The sequence below is a fragment of the Crotalus tigris genome, unplaced genomic scaffold, assembly GCF_016545835.1.
Source record: "Crotalus tigris isolate CLP2741 ecotype Arizona unplaced genomic scaffold, ASM1654583v1 scf7180000017735.2152567, whole genome shotgun sequence".
NCBI classification, from domain to species: Eukaryota; Metazoa; Chordata; class Lepidosauria; order Squamata; family Viperidae; genus Crotalus; species Crotalus tigris.
This window is the reverse complement of record NW_024096601.1, coordinates 214,586-232,397: the sequence shown is the minus strand read 5'-3', so window position 1 is coordinate 232,397 and position 17,812 is coordinate 214,586. Positions and strand designations below refer to the sequence as shown.

Genomic DNA, 17,812 nt, shown 5'->3' with positions numbered 1-17,812 from the left:
AGCCGATCGGAGGCGGCCGCCGAGAGCGCAGAGCGCAGAAAGGCGAGGGCGAGGAGGAGGAGGAGGCAGCAAGCACCGCCCACCCGGCTCTTGCGTGGCAACGTTACGGGGAGGGCGTGGCTGCCCCTCCTCCCCCCCCTCCCCGCTGTTCCGAGAAGGGACCGCCTCCCTGCGGGTTTCCCAGGCAGCGTAATGAGGCTTTCGGGGGTTGTGAGAATGCGAGGGAGACCGTGGGACTTGCGTGCAACCGTGGTGGCGTGGATAAGGCGCGAGAAGGCAGCCCTGGTGTGGTTTTGGGGCTCAGCCTGTGCTGTGAAGGGCGTGGTTTCTCCACCGTGATTTTTGCTGGTCTTGTGAATGCGGCCGATTGCGAGTTAACCCTCGGGAACCTCTGGACAGCGGAAGCCGACAGGTCTATTCACTCGGGCATCCTTGGAAGGATGCTGGCTCCAGTCTTTTTCTCAACCTTGGCCCTTTTAAGCCTCGTGGGCTTCTCTTTCTGATTGAAAAAAAATCCAAAAGAAATCTAAATGTGTGGTTTTGGGCTGGCAATTATGCCTCTTCCTGCCCTTGGAGTTCAGAAGCGGCTGTCATATTTCCAAATGTGAATTGCACTTAAAACTTACATCTGCAGCAAGATTATTATATGCTTAAAAATCTGAAAACCAGCATTTTAAGGACGGCTAAATTTCATCTCTCTTGATGAAAGAAAAGGCAGCATTTAAATGTATGGCTGATCGATAGACGTTTGCATAAAACAGGAAAAAAAACGTACTCGTGGCTTTGATGTTTAGAAAAAAAATAGGTAATAGAAAAAAGTGAGCTTTTTTTAACCATAGAGTAAGAGATAACTTGGTGATTATACTTGTGTTCGTGGAAAAAAGAAATTGGAATCCTTTTTCTAATTTTATTGCTTGTTTCTGCACCTGTCTTTTTTCTTTGTTTCTTTGTTTTGTATTATCTTTGCTTCATTTTTATACTTCCTTTATATCCTTTTAATACAATTGATATTTAAAAGCGAGAGTGAGAAAGAAATTGTACTTAAAAACCTGTCATCTCGTGTCAAGAACAAGCTAAAATCAACTTTAGGAGGGGGAGAAATACCTGTTCTTTGCCAGGCCTAGTTGGTTTGACTGGCATTTAGCCACTTGTGAATTGGCAAAGTAAATAAATGCAACTCAAAAGAAGAGACAGGTTTGCATAAATTCTGTGTATATTAATTAACAAGCGCAGGTGCTTGTTTAGAAATGATTCAGGTTTTCAATGCAGTCTCACCAGAAGTTGTGACTGGGTGATCATCATGAAATAATCTAAACAGTCCATTAAATCTTTGTTTGTTTTAAATATTTACACATTGCCCTTCAGAATGAATTCCAAAATAGTCAGCAACTATTAAAAACCCAACATCCAATTAAAAATGCATTACTGACAAGCGGGAGGTTAAAAAAATGGAATAAACAGTATTTAAAATGGCAAAGTGAATGTTGCAACTCCCAGTGCTTATTAAGATGGATTGGCTCATTAGAAGTTTGTTAAAAGCTAATAAAAAACTCAAATACAATGAAATTGGAGGGGTGGGGAGAAGGAGGTTAAATGAGAGGAATTGGAGTGTTACTGGAATCATCAACTTGGTCCAGTTCGATCAAACCATAAGCCACATAAATTTAATTGCTTGACTAGAGAAGTAGCAATAACTACTTTTAGCAGAGTCTGAAAACCCTTGATGAACTTTTTGCTGGATAAAAATGAATGGGTGATCTCTGGATTTACTGGTTATAAAGGACTGTGTATGAGAAGGGAACCATAATATATTATTTGGGAGGGCAGAAATGGTAATATATTTGTAACCACTGCAAAGAAAATAAGAAAACACTGTTTTTCTCTCCTTTCTTCTGGACCTTGACAGTGCTGTTGTTCACTTCTCCCTCTGTTTTTCTTCTCTATCGCTCTTTTTATGTCCAAGCCATGTTGAAGGAGGAAGAGGCATTTGTTAAGTAAATTGCACCTGTTTCTGTAACCCCCTTTTTTTTGCCACGGGTTGTTAAGCAACTCTCCACGATCATTAAATGAATCAAGCAGTCGTTAAAGTGAATCTGATTTCTCCCATGGACTTTGCTTGCCTGAAGCCGGAAATGGTGATCACATAATCCAGGATGCTGCAACGGTTGTAAATACACATCAGTTGCCAAGCGCCCTGAATTTTGATCCTGTTAACATGGGGACGTTGCAACAGTCTTAAGTGCAAGGACTGACAGTTGTATGCCATTTTTTTCCGGGCTGGACCATTTTGAACGCTTGTGCCCCGTCGCAGCAAACAATATATCAGCTTGCAAGGTCTTCTCTAGATCAGCGCGGCTTCCCAGCCTTTGCCTTTCCAAGCTGGGTGGATTTCAGCTCCCAGAATCCTTAGCCACGCCCATGCTGCTTGGGGAATTCTGGGATTTGAAGTCCGCATCTCTTAAAGCAGCCGAGGTTGAGAAATGCAGATCTAAAGGGCCACCCGATGATGGATTCAGCAGCTCGCAGGAGTCCACTAAATCAGGGGTCCCCAACCTTAGCCACTTTAAGACCTGTGGACTTCAACTCCCAGAATTCTGAGAGTTGAAGTCCACAGGTCTTAAAGTGGCTAAGGTTGGGGACCCCTGCATTAAATGAATGGTTGTAAGGTTGTCACACAAAAGGTTGTAACACAAAAAGCTCCGTGTTAAATGACTATGGAGATTCCCAGTCACCCAGGTCATAGTTATCCCAAAGGTACTTTTTCACGAGGCAACTGGACTTTCTTGTTTTCCTCTGAAGACGTTTTGCTTCTCCTCCAAGAGGCTTCTTCCATTCCCCGCCATCCCGTCAGAGCTGAAGGAGCTTCTGGGATGAGAAGTGAAACGTCTCCAAAGAACAAGTCCAGTTGTCTCGTGAAAAAGCACCTTTGGGACTCCGCGTTAAATCAAAGGCCAGCCCTACCCACAGACACTCTGGAATCCGCCGTATCATGTTGATTATTTATCCGCCAGCTTCCTTAGTGTCCTCAGAATGCTTTTCTTTGCTCAAAAGTCCACCAGCCAATGACTCAGACTAGGTTTTCCACAGGAAATGCAGTTTCTCTCCAGTGCTGCTAAATTTAGTTTATAGTTCAGTCCCAGACAGGCAATAATACCCAGTAGGCACCCTACGGTCAAGTGGTTGGCACAAATGAGTTATTGGATTGGTGCCAGAGTTGTTTCAAACTTTTCCATTCCTGCTGTCTCTTCCTTCCTCCCTTTTTCCATTCCTTTCTTTGTCTGCTAAGCCACCAGGATACGGCGAAGATGAAAGGTGTCTAACCACAGACGCACATATATGCCCACCATGCCATTTCCTCCAATGTAAACCATGTTGTGCAGTCCCGGTTGCTAAGAAGCAGCGAACAATATGTCAAGGTCATCTCTAGATTAGGGGTCCTCAACCTTGGCCACTTTAAGACTTGTGGACTTCAACTCCCAGAATTCCTCAGCCAGCAAAGCTGGCTGAGGAATTCTGGGAGTTGAAGTCCACAAGTCTTAAAGTGGCCAAGGTTGAAGACCCCTGATCTAGATGAGCCCCGCTTCCCAGCCTTGCCTCTCCAAGCTGGGTGGACTTCAGCTCCCAGAATCCTTAGCCATGCCAATTGCTGCCTGAGGAATCCTGGGAGTTGAAGTCCAGCTCGCGCGAGTCCAGCCCTGCCCGCTTTAACACGGCAAAACCCGAAGCTAAAAGCCAGCGGCTTCAGTGCAACGTGTGGATGGGGATCCAGGTCGCGGGAAGTCGGGTTCTGTCTGCAAGAGCCTCTTCATTTCCCGGGGGGAAGCCCTGAAAAGCGTTGGCTTCCACGGCAGGGGCTCCCGTTTGGCCGTCCGAGGGGAGGCGAGCTGTCCAAGCTGAAAACCAGCAGCCTTGCGTGGCCAGGAGTCGCTTCGTCCAACCTGGTCGAGCCTTTTCAATCAGAAAAGAGCTGGAAGGGACCTTGGAGGTCTTCTAGTCCAGCCCCCCCCCTGCTCGGGCAGGAGACCTGATCCATTTCAGACCAGTGGCTGTCCAATCTCTTCTTAAAAACCTCCAGCGTTGGAGCACCCCCAAGATCTGGAGGCAAGGCGTTCCACTGGCTCATTGTTCTCACTGTTAGGAGGTTGCTCCTTAACTCCAGGTTGCTTCTCTCCTGGATTTAGTTTTCCGCCCGTTGCTTCTTGTTTGACCTTCTGGGGCTTTGGAAAAATAGGTTGACCCCCCCCCCTTTTTTTTGAGGCAGCCCCTCAGATACTGGAACACGGCTGTCAGGTCATCATCCCTAGTCCTCCTCCTTTTCTCTTTCCCCACGAGCTCCTCTCCACCCTTCCCCTCCCCTTTCCCCTCCTCCCTCTCGCCCCCCCTCCCCGTTCCCGTCCCAGATCCTCACTCTCCCCACCCCGGAAGCCAGGGGGCTGGGATTGCCTCCCTTTCGGTTCGGCTCGGCTCCCACCCTGGAGGGCGCAGGGAGGCTCCCGGCGGGGTCTGGACAAGCTGGGATCTGCACGCCCGGAGGGTACGCAGAGAGGCTGGTGGAGACCCGCCCTTGTCTGCCGGCGCTGGAAAGGAAGGGCGGCGGGAGGAGGAGGAGGAGGAGAAGAGGAAGGAGGGAGGAGGAGGAGGAGGACGAGTAAGGCGAGCCGACTCCGGCCAGGCTGCAGGCGAGGCTCCCTAGACTGGCCGGCGCAACTTAGACGGACTTTGGCTTGCGGGGTAGGGTGAGTTCTCTGATCTGAACTGGGGAGGGGGCGGAGGGAAAGAAGGAAAGTCTTAGCCGGAGGAAAGGAAGCAGACCCTCTCCTGTCCACCCACCCACCCACCCACTCTCCTTCCTTCCTTCCTTCCTTCCTTCCTTCCTTCCTTCCTTCCTTCCTTCCTTCCTTCCTTCCTTCCTTCCTTCCTCTTTCTCATCTTCCTTCCTTCCTTCCTTCCTTCCTTCCTTCCTTCCTTCCTTCCTTCCTTCCTTCCTTCCTTCCTTCCTTCCTTCCTTCCTTCCTTCCTTCTTTCTCTCCGGGTCTAGAAGGCAGCTGGAAGGGGCTTTTCCTGCTCCCCCCCCCCTTCCCGTCGCCGCGCCCACTCGCTAAAAACAAAGCCCGGCGCGGGATCCCCGATTCGTGGAAACTCCGGCCACGCGTCCCTCTCGGCATCCGAGCCAGCGACTCCCTTTCGCTTCGTTCCCGCCGTTTGCTTTTGGCCGGACACGTAGCTCTGCAAAGGTAGGAGCCGGGAGAGGAAACGGCTCCGCTTTCCCCCCGCTTCCCACCCACCCACCCACCCACCCACCCACGGTTCACCTTACCAGCCCCATCAAGCCCCTCTCCGGGAAGAACAAGGGGTCGGGAAGGGTCCCGCATCCGTGGAAACGGGCAGGGATCAACAAACGGCCTTCAGTCTGGGAGGCTGAAAGGGGAAGGTGAGGGTTATTGCTGGCGGTGGTGTCGTGATCCGAAATGCAATTCGGCTTGCCCTGCAGAGTGTGGCGATGGTAGGATAGTTCAGAAGCCGGATGGATGAATAGATGGGTGGATGGGTAGATAGATAGATAGATAGATAGATAGATAGATAGATAGATAGATAGATAGATAGATAGATAGATAGATAGATAGATAGATAGATAGATAGATTCTATCTATCAGATAGATGGATGGATGGATGGACGGACGGACAGACAGACAGACAGACAGACAGACAGATAGAAAGATAGATAGATAGAATCTATCTATCAGATAGATGGATGGATGGATGGGTAGATAGATAGATGGATGGATGGATGGATGGATGGATGGATAGATAGATAGATGGACAGTTAGATAGATAGCAAGATAGATAGAATCTATCAGATGGATGGATAGATGGATAGATAGATAGATGATAGATAGATAGATAGATATAGATAGATAGATAGAAAGATAGATAGATAGAATCTATCAGATGGATGGATGGATGGATAGATAGATAGATGATAGATAGATAGATAGATAGATAGATAGATAGATAGATAGATAGATAGATAGAATCTATCTATTAGATGGATGGATGAATGGATGGATGGATAGACAGACAGACAGACAGACAGACAGACAGATAGTGGGATAAAAACCCACTGCAATGTATTCAGCAGAGAAGTTCAGCAAACTTTTCATTTGCATGGTGACTGTGACCTTAGCTATACTGTAGACTGGAATTCCTGTTTGTGTGTGTGTGTTTGTGTGTGTAAGTGTGTTCAAAATTGGCTTTGGGAATCCCCCAAAATACACATTCTGTTCTGTTCCCCCTCCTCTTACTTCTCTGATCTTCCTGCTTGCCCAAACCTTTCAGAAAGTTGGACCTCCAGAATCTAATGTTAGTTTAGAAATCTGAAGCCGTGGCTACACCAGGGAACTTCCATCTGGCCAGCTGGGCTTGGAGCCAGACAAATGACCACCACATGGGGTGGATGTGGTGAAGTTGGCAAAGCAAAGCAGATTGTGGGCTCCCTATCAACTGCTCCTCAGGTCTGGCCGCACAAGAGTGCAAAAGCCGTTTCTTGGGCTCAGTTGGAGAACCAACCCAATTTGACTTTGTGACATCTGGACTGAAGCATCTCCCAGCCTTTGCTGGGGATGCCAGTTCCAAAGGGCGTCTGTCTCTTTGTGTGTATCATTCCTCACTTGCGTGTATCATTCCTCACTTCCTGATCACCCCCCCCCCCTTCGGAATAGGATGCCTCTGTTGTGGCACAGCTGGCCATCTGTTTCCTTTGGCGGGATAGCTCCATTATGCAAGGTTGGCTAGATGGCTGTGCATTAGGACTGATTGGATTGTGGTTCTCAGTTTACACCATCTTCTTTCCAGAGACCAACAGGATGTCATTAGGTCAAGGGGAAAGAATGATCAAGCCAAAGAGAAACCACCCTTTTCTCTGGTGGAAGAGGGTTGGGCAGTTTCCCTAGCCCAGTGGTGGCGAACCCATGGCACGGGTGCCAGAGGTGGCACTCAGAGCTCCCTCTGTGGGCACGCACGCCGTCGCCCCAGTCCTAGGCCTTCAGCTGGGTTTTATAAAACCTTTTCGCTTTAGGCCTCTGCCGCCGTGTGCAAAAAAAAAAAAGGTTCAATCAATCAGTCAATTTCAACTTCTCGCGGAGAAAAAAAAGATCTTGCAAAGTTGGAATTGATTGATTGAACTTTTTAGTCCCACCCAGTCTGCCGTTACCACTGCAGCCACACCCATCCAATGGGCCACACCCACCCAATGGGCCACGCCCACTCAATGAGCCACACCCGGCACCCGACGATGCATAAGTGGGTTTTGGGTTGCAGTTTGGGCACTCGGCCTCTAAAAGGTTCGGCATCACGGCCGTAGCCCTACTGATTTGTTAGTGTAATTTAACAGAATAGCAGAGTTGGAAGGGACATTGAAGGTCTTCTAGTCTAACCACCTGCTTAAGCAGGAGACTCTATAGTACCATTTCGGACAAATGGCTGCCCAATCTCTTCTTTAAAACCTTCAGTGTTGGAGCACCCACAACTTCTGGAGGCAAGTTGTTCCACTGGTTAATTGTTCTCACTGTTAGGAAGTTTCTCCTTAGTTCTAGGTTGCTTCTCTCCTTGATTAGTTTCCATCTGGTGCTTCTTGTCCTGCCTTCAGGCGCTTTGGAGCAGGGGTCCCCAACCTTTTGGGCACCAGAGACCGGTTCCGTGGAGAGAGGTTTTTCCATGGACCAGAGAGTGTGTGGTTTTGGGTGCTACCTGCATCTCGTGGATGGGGCTTTGCTTGTTTGTGCAAACCAGTTGCTGGCATGCCATGGACTGGTACCAGTCCACGGACCAGGGGTTGGGGACCCCTGCTTTGAAGAATAGGTTGACCCCTCTTCTTTTTGGCAGCCCCTTAGATATTGGAAGACTGCTATTGTGCCATCCCTAGTCCTTCTCTTCTTTAAATTAGAAATACCCAATTCCTGCAACTGTTCTTTATATGTTTTAGCTTCCGGTCCTCTAATCATTTATACCTTTTTGAGAAGGAACTTCCAGTGACAAATTCAATGGGAACACATAGAGCAGTGGTTCTCAACCTGTGGGTCGGGACCCCATTTGGGGCCGAACGACCATTTCACGGGGGTCGCCAAACAACGCAGTCCGCCATTTTTTTCCCCCTTTTCCTTAGCTGTGCTACTCCCTTTTATTCTACTGGCTTTTGAAAGCCAATAGAATAGACTCTCTTGAATAGAGTCTAATTCTATTGGCTTTCAAAAGCCAATAGGAATTATCCAGGCTGTCTCTGCCCTGCTGAGCCCGCCAAAAGTCCCATTCTGCAAACGGTGCTGCACCAGTTGAGTAGTCCTCGACTTACGACCGGTTGAGTAGTCCTCGACTTACGACCGGTTGGGGGTCACGGCATTAAAAAGGTTGAGAACCACTGACACAGACCAACATAACGTTCTCCAGATCTCTTGGGGTTACATATTCCAATCTTTTCAGCCCTCACTGCTGGCCATCGATCCTGAAAAATTGTAATTCTAACTTACTTGAAGGCCAGTTGGGAAAGACTGGTGCACAAAATCCCTTTTTCAACAGAAATCATCCTCCTGGTTTTTGAAGCCGATTGACCAAGCTTTGACAATTTCACTTCTGCAAAGAAGGGGCCTGACTAATAGGGAAAGTCCTGGCTGTTCTTTTGTGATAGCTCTTTGCATGTTTTGAGGACTGCATAAGACAGCTGGGCTTGCCAAGGCTGGCCCAGAGATAGGTTGTTTGCTCAATCGCAACAGGAAAGATGAATCAAAAGATGGAATCAAGCGTTTCAAAATCTGCTGTCCCAGTTGAGATACAGAAATTATATTATGTATTTAATTGGGACATTACACTTTAAGACGACCATCCAAGCACAATTCCAGAGGGGGGGGAGAATATTATGTAATTCAAGCTTGCGTGTATCTTTCCCCAATCCGTGGCTCCTTCTAAGAGAATTTGGCATTGTGCATTATCTTGCACGCTTGTATTTTCTGCCATGTAATGCAGCTGGCACACTTTTCTGGCAGGAAAAAAAAATAGCCTTGACAATTACAGGGTTCTGTTGGTAGGGAAAGAGAAAGTAGAAGGAGGCTAAAAATATAAGCATGGAAGACCTCATCAATAGAGAAGTCCTGATGACGTTGAATAAATAGACTTGTCACAATCATAATTACAGGGCCAAGAATGGGTGGAGATAAGGCAGAAGAAGAAAAACAAACGGATATAACTATCTGGATTTTGCAGAAGAGCTGATGGATTTTCTTGGGCAGAAGTGAATTTCAGTTAGAAGATTGAAACCCACCTTAGTGTTGTGTCAGACAGTCATTTTTCTAAAATTCTCCCCTCCTTGAAAAAGGTTTTGTCTATCTTATTCTTGGGAGGTCCACGAGAATTTGTTAGGATGTTCTTGAGCTGACTTGATTGTTGAAGGTAGCAGAAAACACCATTGCTGGAATTGCTGGTGTGCTGATGTCTGTTTCTAGCCTTCAAACATCTCTCTGATCACCCAGATGGATGAATCCCCAGGGAAGGAGTTTCTTTGTAAATGTAGAAGGACTGGCTGAGCCTGTGGTTGGGGTCAAAAGAGGAATCAGCCTAGAGCCTCTACATAGTCACAAAGAAAACCCAACCCCTCTTGACCCTTATCTAATGCCAAGATAGTGCTAACCATTAGTTGAGTAGATTCTTGTGCGAAGAAGAATCTACTCATGTAATCAATCAGTTTATTTGGACTTTCACGTATGGTCCTGATCTTTCACACCTGACATTTATCTATTCAACGGTTAACACTACCGTGGCATTAGATAAGGGTCAATAGAATTCAAGAGGGGTTGGACTTTGTAGCTATGTAGAGACTCTGGGTTGATTCCTCTTTTGACTCCAACCACAGGTTTACCCAGTCCTTCTCCTACACTAAACTAATAAACTAAACTAATAAACTAAACTAATGGAAACTAAGAGAGACAAAGAAAGAGGATTACCCAGAGATGGCAATGATGTGCATCATTTGGCAAGTCAAGGCAAAAGCACCCTACACCAGGGGTCTTCAAACTTGGCAACTTTAAGACTAGTGGACTTCAACTCCCAGAATTCCTCATCCAGCCAGGGCTGGCTGAGGAATTCTGGGAATTGAAGTCCACCAGTCTTAAAGTTGCCAAGTTTGAAGACCACTGCCCTACACCATATCTAAAAATGTCATTGAAGGCACCTTAACAAATCCTGCTACAAGTAGCTCTCCTGGTTTCTATGTGGACCTTTCATGGAAGGATTGTTGATGATGTTTGCTCTTCTCTTTCTCTTTCCCAAGATCCTTGTTTAGCTTTCGGTTCTAGCCTACGGCCCTAGAATTTCCTGGCTATCACCCTATCTAAGTACTAACCAAATAAAAACATAGTTTGCATTGTCCGCAGTTTGTAGCGTTGTAACATGGAGAATAAACCTGGGGTTTTGCACATGTCTTACTTACCCTGTTTGGTTTCCCTTCAGGAAGAGGATCACTGTTTCTCTTGACCATGTGCCCCAACACTGGCGGGTCTCCTGGCTCCCAGAATTCTTCCGTTGCAAGGAAACTCTGTGTCCAGTTGCTGCTTCTGGGCTCTCTCCTGCCCACCTGGCTAGGTAAGTAAGAGGAGCATCATGGACTTGCCGTCTTAATTTTTCCCTTCCCGGTTCCAAGTTTGATTTGGTTAAGGATGACGTAGATCTCCTTATATTTCTGGAATTGTTGGATGATACCAATAAAGGCGAATATTTGTAGCTCGGTGTTCTGATGCACTGGTGATGTTATCTAGTTGGGTAATGAAGCATCTGCAAGAAAACAACCAAGCTCAGAGAGCACCCAGGACCCCATAGTCTTCTGCCTCCTCCTCCTCCACTCTGCAAACCCCCCTCCCTTCTAGCACTGATGATGTTACCTAGTTGGGTAATGAAACATCTGCAAGAAAACTACCAAGCTCAAAAACCACCACCACCACCACCTCCTCCTCCTCCTCCTCCTCCTCCTCCACTCTCTTCCAGCATTGATGATGTTACCTAGTTGGGTAATGAAGCATCTGCAAGAAAACAAACAAACTCAGAGAGAGCCCAGGACCCCTCACTGTTAAAGTGTAGTGGTCTGTGGGAATGATCTGGGAAGAGAAAAAGGAGAGACAACCTGCGTGTATCCCTACTCAGAGAAAGTGGGAGAGCAGGGGAAATGTTTCAGAAAGGACCCTCCCCAGTTTTCCAGAGAGTAAAAGGACTCAGTTAGCAACTGCTGTGACAAATGTATCAAAAAGGTCATAAAAAAGGTTCTATAGGCTAGAACCGAAAGCTAAACAAGGATCTTGAGAAAGGGAAAGTGAAGAGCAAACATCTTCAACAATCCTTCCGTAAAAGGTCCACATAGAAACTAGGAGAGCTACTTATAGCAGGATTTTTTTTAAGGTGCCTTCAATGACATTTTTAGATATGGTGTGTAGGATGCTCACTTAACAGCCACCTTACTTAGCAACGGAAATTCTGGCCCCAATTGTGGTCATAAGTTGAGGACTACCCGTGATAGTGAACACATTTCCTCTCCACTCCCAAAAGTGGTCTTCTAGTCTTCTTGGATGCTTCACCTGCTCCAGTGACGGTTCCATATCAAACGTCTGGCTGGTTCTTTGTTCTCAGCAAAGCACATCTATGCATGAATGAAAGATCACAGTGTCTTTTAGTTCTCTGGAGTGCTAACCCTTGGAGTCAGCTCTGCCTGCTTCTCCCAAAATGCATCCAGAGCTACGATGAGGCATAAAGCTGTTGCGATGAAGCTAGACTGACATCTAGAGGTGAACATCTGAGCTTCTGGGCGGTTGTGTGATTTTTTAATTTTTTTTTAATCATCATTTTCTGTTTGGCTGCTCTACCTTGTTCATATGTGGGCACAATTCCTCTAGACTTCAGGCTATCTCTTATTGGGGATTTTGGTGTCAAAAGTCCATTCTGAACAGAACCATGGTCCCTCCAGAAGAAGGTCTACACTTCAAGGCTGGATGCCCCAAAGCAGAAAGTCAGGTGTGTCTTAAACACGCTTTGTTGAGCAAGCCACAATGGGTTTGGTTTGTACAGCACACTACATTGTAAACAAGGGTTCACAAACCACAGTGTCTAGCTGGGCATGAGCTGTAAATGACAGGAAATAGGGGGTACCTGAGCATTTTGCATGAACCAGCCAACCTTAGCTGAGCAGGAGCGCAAAAGGTGGATTTTTAGTTTGTGGTGCACCATGGGTGATGGGATACACCTAGCTTGCACCAGAAGCTCAGATGAGCCGTGGTGGCACAGTGGTTAGAATGCAGCACTGTAGGCTACTTCTGCTGACTGGCAGCTGTCAGCAATTTGATCCTGACTGGCTTAAGGTTGACTCAGCCTTCCATCCTTCCAAGGTTGATAAAATGAGGACCCAGATTGTTGGGGGCAATAGGCCAACTCTGTAAACTGCCTAGAGAGGGCTGTAAAGCACTGTGAAGCGGTATATAAGTCTGAGTGCTTTTGCTATTAAGAACTGTGGTGGCGGAGTGGTTAGAACGCAGCATTGCAGGCTGACTCTGCCCCCTGCCAGCAGTTCAATCCTGACCGGCTCAAGGTTGACTCAGCCTTCCATCCTTCTGAGGTGGGTAAAATGAGGACTCAGATTGTTGGAGGCAAATATGCTCTGTAAACCACTTAGAGAGGGTTGTAAAAGCACGGTGAAGCAGTATATAAGTCTAAGTACTCTTGTTCTCAATGGAGACTGCAGATGGCCAAGGGAACGCCAGAGAACGAGGCTTCGTCCCCAAAGCTTGCCTCTAGTTTCTGCCTTTCACCCGGCAATGAAGTCTTTGCTTTGTGTTGTGTTGTGTCCTCTTCCCTTCAGGAGCCGTGGAAATCAAGGTCTCTGAAGACCCCGTGGTGGCCCTCGTGGGCCATGACGCTATTCTCCCCTGTTCCTTCTCGCCAGAGGCCAATTTCAGCCTGAACGACCTCAGCCTTTTCTGGCAGGTGACAGACACCAACCAGCTGGTGCACGGCTTCACGGATGGTCAGGAGCAGCCGGCGTACCAGGGCAGCACTTACGCCAACCGCACCGCCCTCTTCTATGACCAGCTGGCCCACGGCAACATGTCCCTGCTGCTGCGCCGAGTACAGATCTCCGACGAAGGGAGCTTCACCTGCTTCGTCAAAGTGCGGGACTTCAGCCGGGCAGCTGTTACTCTGCAAATGGCAGGTGAGATTCAAGCAAGGTGAGGGGTCAGGTTGGTTCTCGTCCTCAACTTACAACCGTTTGTTTTAGTGGCCGCTCGAAGTTACAACGGCACTGGAAAAAAAAGTGACTTAATGACCGTTCTTCACACTTGTGACCCTTGCAGCGTCCCCCTGGTCACGGGATCAAAATTGGGACACCTGGCAACTGGCTTGTGTTTATGATGGCCGCAGGTCTCTTTTTGCGACCTTCTGACCAGCAAAGTTAGTGAGGAAGCCAGATTCGCTTAACAACCGGGTTAACAACTTAACAACTGCAGTGATTCGTTTAACAACAAGAAAAATGCGTAAAATGGGGCAAAACTCACTTAAGGGTCTCACTTAGCAACATAAATTTTGGGCTCAATCGTGGTCGTAAGCCGAGGACCACCTGTGCTGATGTTTTAAGGGACCGCTGTGTAGAAAGTCAACTGCAAGCTTCTCTGCTGCCAGTGAGGAGACTGCCTTCCTCACCAGACCAGAGAGATGCTGTTGGAAAGAAGATCAGAAAATCTTTGTTCTGCCAGACTGAGAATATATCGGTAGTCCTTGACTTATGGCCTTAATGGAACCTGCCCATTAAGGTCATAACAGCGATATCAATAGCACTTAAGACTTATATACTGCTTCACAACGCTTTACGGCCCTTTCTAAGCGCTTTACAAAGTCAGCCTATTGCCCCCAACAACCTGGGTCCTCATTTTACCGAGCTCGGAAGGACAAAAGGCCGAGTCAACCTTGAGCCAGTCAGGATCGAACTGCTGGCAGTAGGCAGAGTTAGCCTGCAGGACTGCATCCTAACCCCTGCGCCATTGGGGATCCCTGCAACGTAAGTTGTGAGATCTTAAAACGGGTTATTCCCATGACCGACCTGATCTTGTGGCGATATTGTTAACTGAAGGCCCTGGTGGTTAAGCCAAACCGTTGTTTGTTGTGGGTCAGTTTTGTCAAAAATCAGACATAAAAGCCAATTTGGGGCAAAAACATTGTGAAATGCAGTCACAGGATTGCAGGGGATGAAAACAGCTGCAAGTGTCAAGTGTTTGCGCATGTCTGGGAGCGAGGGGTGGCTGTCAGAACTTTGGAAATGGTTGTGAGGGCTCCCAGGGAGATCTGTTGTGAGTTTGAACAGTCACTAAGGGACAGTCATAGGTCAAAGGCAACCGGTGTTGATTCCAAATAGGAAGTTGTTCAGTTGCTGGAATTCTTCTAAAAGTCCCCACCCGCTTGTTTCATAAATCTTGCTAAAGAGAACTCTTGTTTGAGGATTTAAGGCAAACTGCCAAAGAAACAGACAGTGGAAATCTCTCTGAATCTGAGTCCCTAACGGTCATTAGGCAAAGTTTGCTAGGTTGCTGAGAGTCAGGCCAAGTGATTGTTAGGTAAGTGATGTGCGAGGACCAATTGTAACTCATTTTTTTCCATTGTAGCTTCAGACAGTTGCTAATTAAAGGCCTGCAGATTGAGGGCCTCCTGTATTGCGGTGGGTTTGGTCATGAACCATCCCTGATCCATTCTTCTGTTTTAGCTGTCTACTCCAAGCCGAACATAAATTTGGAACCCAGCAAGAACCTGAAGCCGGGTGACCTGGTCAAAGTGAGATGCCACAGCTTTTCGGGGTACCCTGAAGCTATTGTGCTCTGGCAAGATAGCCACGGCAACAACATCACTGAGAATATCACCACCTCCCAGGTGGCCAATAAGCAGGGCCTCTTTGAGGTCCAGAGTACCCTCCAGGTGATGCTTGAACCTAACAGCACCTACAGTTGCCTGATCAAGAATCCTTTGCTTCAACAGTTGACCCACGCTTCCGTCACCATCACAGGTCTGTGCCTTGCAGGGACAGGGTAATGTCTGGGACAGTCAGTGAGTAGCGGGTCTTCACCGGCTGTTCTGGGATGCAGGGTGGACTTAGCTGGAACTACAGACATCTGTGGAATAAAGAGTGGAGTGGAATGGAATGGAATGGAATAGAATAGAATAGAATAGAATAGAATAGAATAGACTGTAGAATAAAATAGAATAAATTGCAGAATATAATAGATTGTAGAATAGAACAGAACAGAATAGACTGTAGAATAGAATAGAATAAATTGTAGAATAGAATAGAATAGAATAGAATAGAATAGACTGTAGAATAGAATAGAATAAATTGCAGAATAGAATAGATTGTAGAATAGAGTAGAATAGACTGTAGAATAGAATAGAATAAATTGCAGAATAGAATAGATTGTAGAATAGAATAGAATAGAATAGAATAGAATAGAATAGAATAGAATAGAATAGAATAGAATAGTTGCAAAATGGGGCAAAATTCACTTAACAACTTAACAAACTGTGGGCTTGATTGTGGTTGTATGTCAAGGACTACGTGCATTGCAGTGGCATCTGCCAGTTAGGTAAACAGAAGCCGACAACTGTCTGTACTTATGTAGATTGTGTGGCTATGTTTAGTTCTCTTTGTCATGTTCTTATCGTGCGCTAAGTAAATAAATCACTCCGCAGTTATTGCCAGCTGCAAGACTTCCCAAACCTGGCCAGACTAGAACGAATTGCGGGACTGCAGCCTTCAAGGATCAACTTTGGCGGAAGTCTGACCTTTTTCTCCGAGCGGTCTTAACTTTGCTCGCCTGGCCAACCTATCTTTGCCAGCCTTCCAGATGTCTTCGAGTCATTTCAATTTTTATAGACTCCCCCAAGCTCTCGCTAACCTTCTTCACTTGACGGTAACATTAATTAGGGTTTAATTGTCCTTGGCACAGCAATTGCTGCTTTGTGAAAGAAGGTCCCTTCGGGAGCATAAACATTTTGGTTAAACACACGATGCCACTTGATGGAGCCCAGTAGGGTGGGACATCTGCTGCAACTGCCTTTGTGGGGGGCAGCAAAGGAGATGCAAATAAAGCCGACATCCATCTTGTTAGCCAGGGGTCCCCAAGCCCCGGGCCCTTGACCAGTATCGGCCTCTTTGCCCATTGGGAACCGGGCCGTGCAAGTGACGGGCGAAACATGCGAAACTCCATTTACACAAATGGAGTAAATGGAGTTTTGCACGTGAGCGTGCGCACACCTGCCACTTACACGGACTCTCTCCCCCCCCCCGCTGCTGTCGCCATCCCCGCTGGTCCACAGAACTGGAAAGGTGGGGGACCGCTGTTGTACAACTGGAATATACAGATAGTTCTCGGCTCACAACTGCAATTGGGCCCCAGATTTCTATCGCTAAGTGAAGCGCCCCATTTTATGACCTTCCTTGCCACCGTCGTTAAGTAGATCACCGCAGTTTCTAAGTTAGTAACACAGTTGTTAAGTGAATCTGGCTGGCTAACTTTGCAAAAGATCACAAAAGGGGATCACGTGACTCTGGGACACCGCCACTGTCATAAATCTGAGTCAGTTGCCAAACATCTGGATTTTGATCATGTGACCATGGGGATGCCATGACGGTCGTAAGTGTGAAAAATGGTCCTAAGTCCTTTTTTTAGAGCCATTGTCACTAAACAAATGGTGGTAAGTCCAGGAGGACCTGCATACCGTTGTGAGAAGGAATTTCCCAAAATTTGGCATGAAAAACAACCCTCCTTAGCCTTCTCTCATCTGGGAGCAAACCTTTGGCCAGATCAGCTGTGTTAACAGTTTTTCCTTCACTAATTAAAGGAAAATGTACCTTGCAAACAGATGTCCCAATTGTGGTCAAACTCAAACTCTTTCATCTTTGGAGCCTTGTCTTAAAACTTGGAACAAAAAGGAAGAAACTGAACAGATTTCAGCTTCTTAAAAAGCAGCGGTGGCTTGGCAGCACATCAAAAATAATCAAGCTTTTTTTCATATGAGGAATTTCAACAAAAGTGTGACAGTGATTTCTTGGTGCTTTCTAAAGCACAGGGTGCCCAAGCTTCAATGCATTCCCCCCCCCTTTTTTTAAAGACATCTCTTGCTAGTTTAACTTAGTTGATTTTCTAGATCACTCTCGTCCTTGTAAATCAGATATTTTGGGTATCTATGTCACATTTACACCCTATCAATTTTGGTTTTCAGTGGAGACTGTACTTCTGAATCTTGCCTTGAGTGTGTTTCCCCCCTCCCCTGGAGATTTGAGGAGAACAGCAAGAGAAATTATTTAAATTCACCAATGAAGGCAAATTTTACTTAATTTTACTTCATCTTAATGGACATCCTGAATGGAAGATTCTGCATGATCTTGAAGTTGTTTAGAAATGCTAGGAGAGTTAGTAATTTTTGGTGTGTGTGTGTGTGTGTGTGTGCGCAAAAATTCTGTGAAACTCCCAGTTGGGAAACTGCCAGCCAGAATGGAAGGAGGACTCAAGCAGGGAATTAGCCTTGAGTCTTTGTGCAGCCACTAAAGACATAAACTTGATCGGTCCATGGAACCTGATTTGATTGTTCCCAAGAGAAGGCAAACAGCCTGGGGAAATTCTTGTAATATAGGTAGAAATCAATAAAGTTGCTGACTTAGGCTATTCAGGTCTGGCTCTCTTTGCTTGCACCTGACCCCCTCCCCAATGTTTAAGTCTGCATAGAAGAGAGGGCAAAGATTTTTGCC

At 46.7% G+C, this 17,812-nt stretch overlaps 1 protein-coding gene across 5 annotated transcripts in view; it reads left to right on the top strand.

Annotated features, from left to right (window-relative positions):
- CD276 (CD276 molecule) overlaps positions 1-17,812 on the top strand; it is a 29,227-nt gene that overhangs the window by 388 nt on the left and 11,027 nt on the right. Inside the window, exons 1-4 of one of the 5 annotated variants that reach the window (XM_039339434.1) lie at positions 4,409-4,534; positions 10,495-10,626; positions 12,884-13,234; positions 14,777-15,073. In XM_039339434.1, the coding sequence (XP_039195368.1) occupies positions 10,521-10,626; positions 12,884-13,234; positions 14,777-15,073 (754 nt within the window). In that variant the 5' untranslated portion in view covers positions 4,409-4,534; positions 10,495-10,520. Of the gene's footprint in view, positions 1-4,408; positions 4,535-4,630; positions 4,737-5,111; positions 5,235-10,494; positions 10,627-12,883; positions 13,235-14,776; positions 15,074-17,812 lie in introns of those variants that run through there. The other 4 variants (XM_039339436.1, XM_039339437.1, XM_039339438.1 and 1 more) reach the window with 4 other exon arrangements.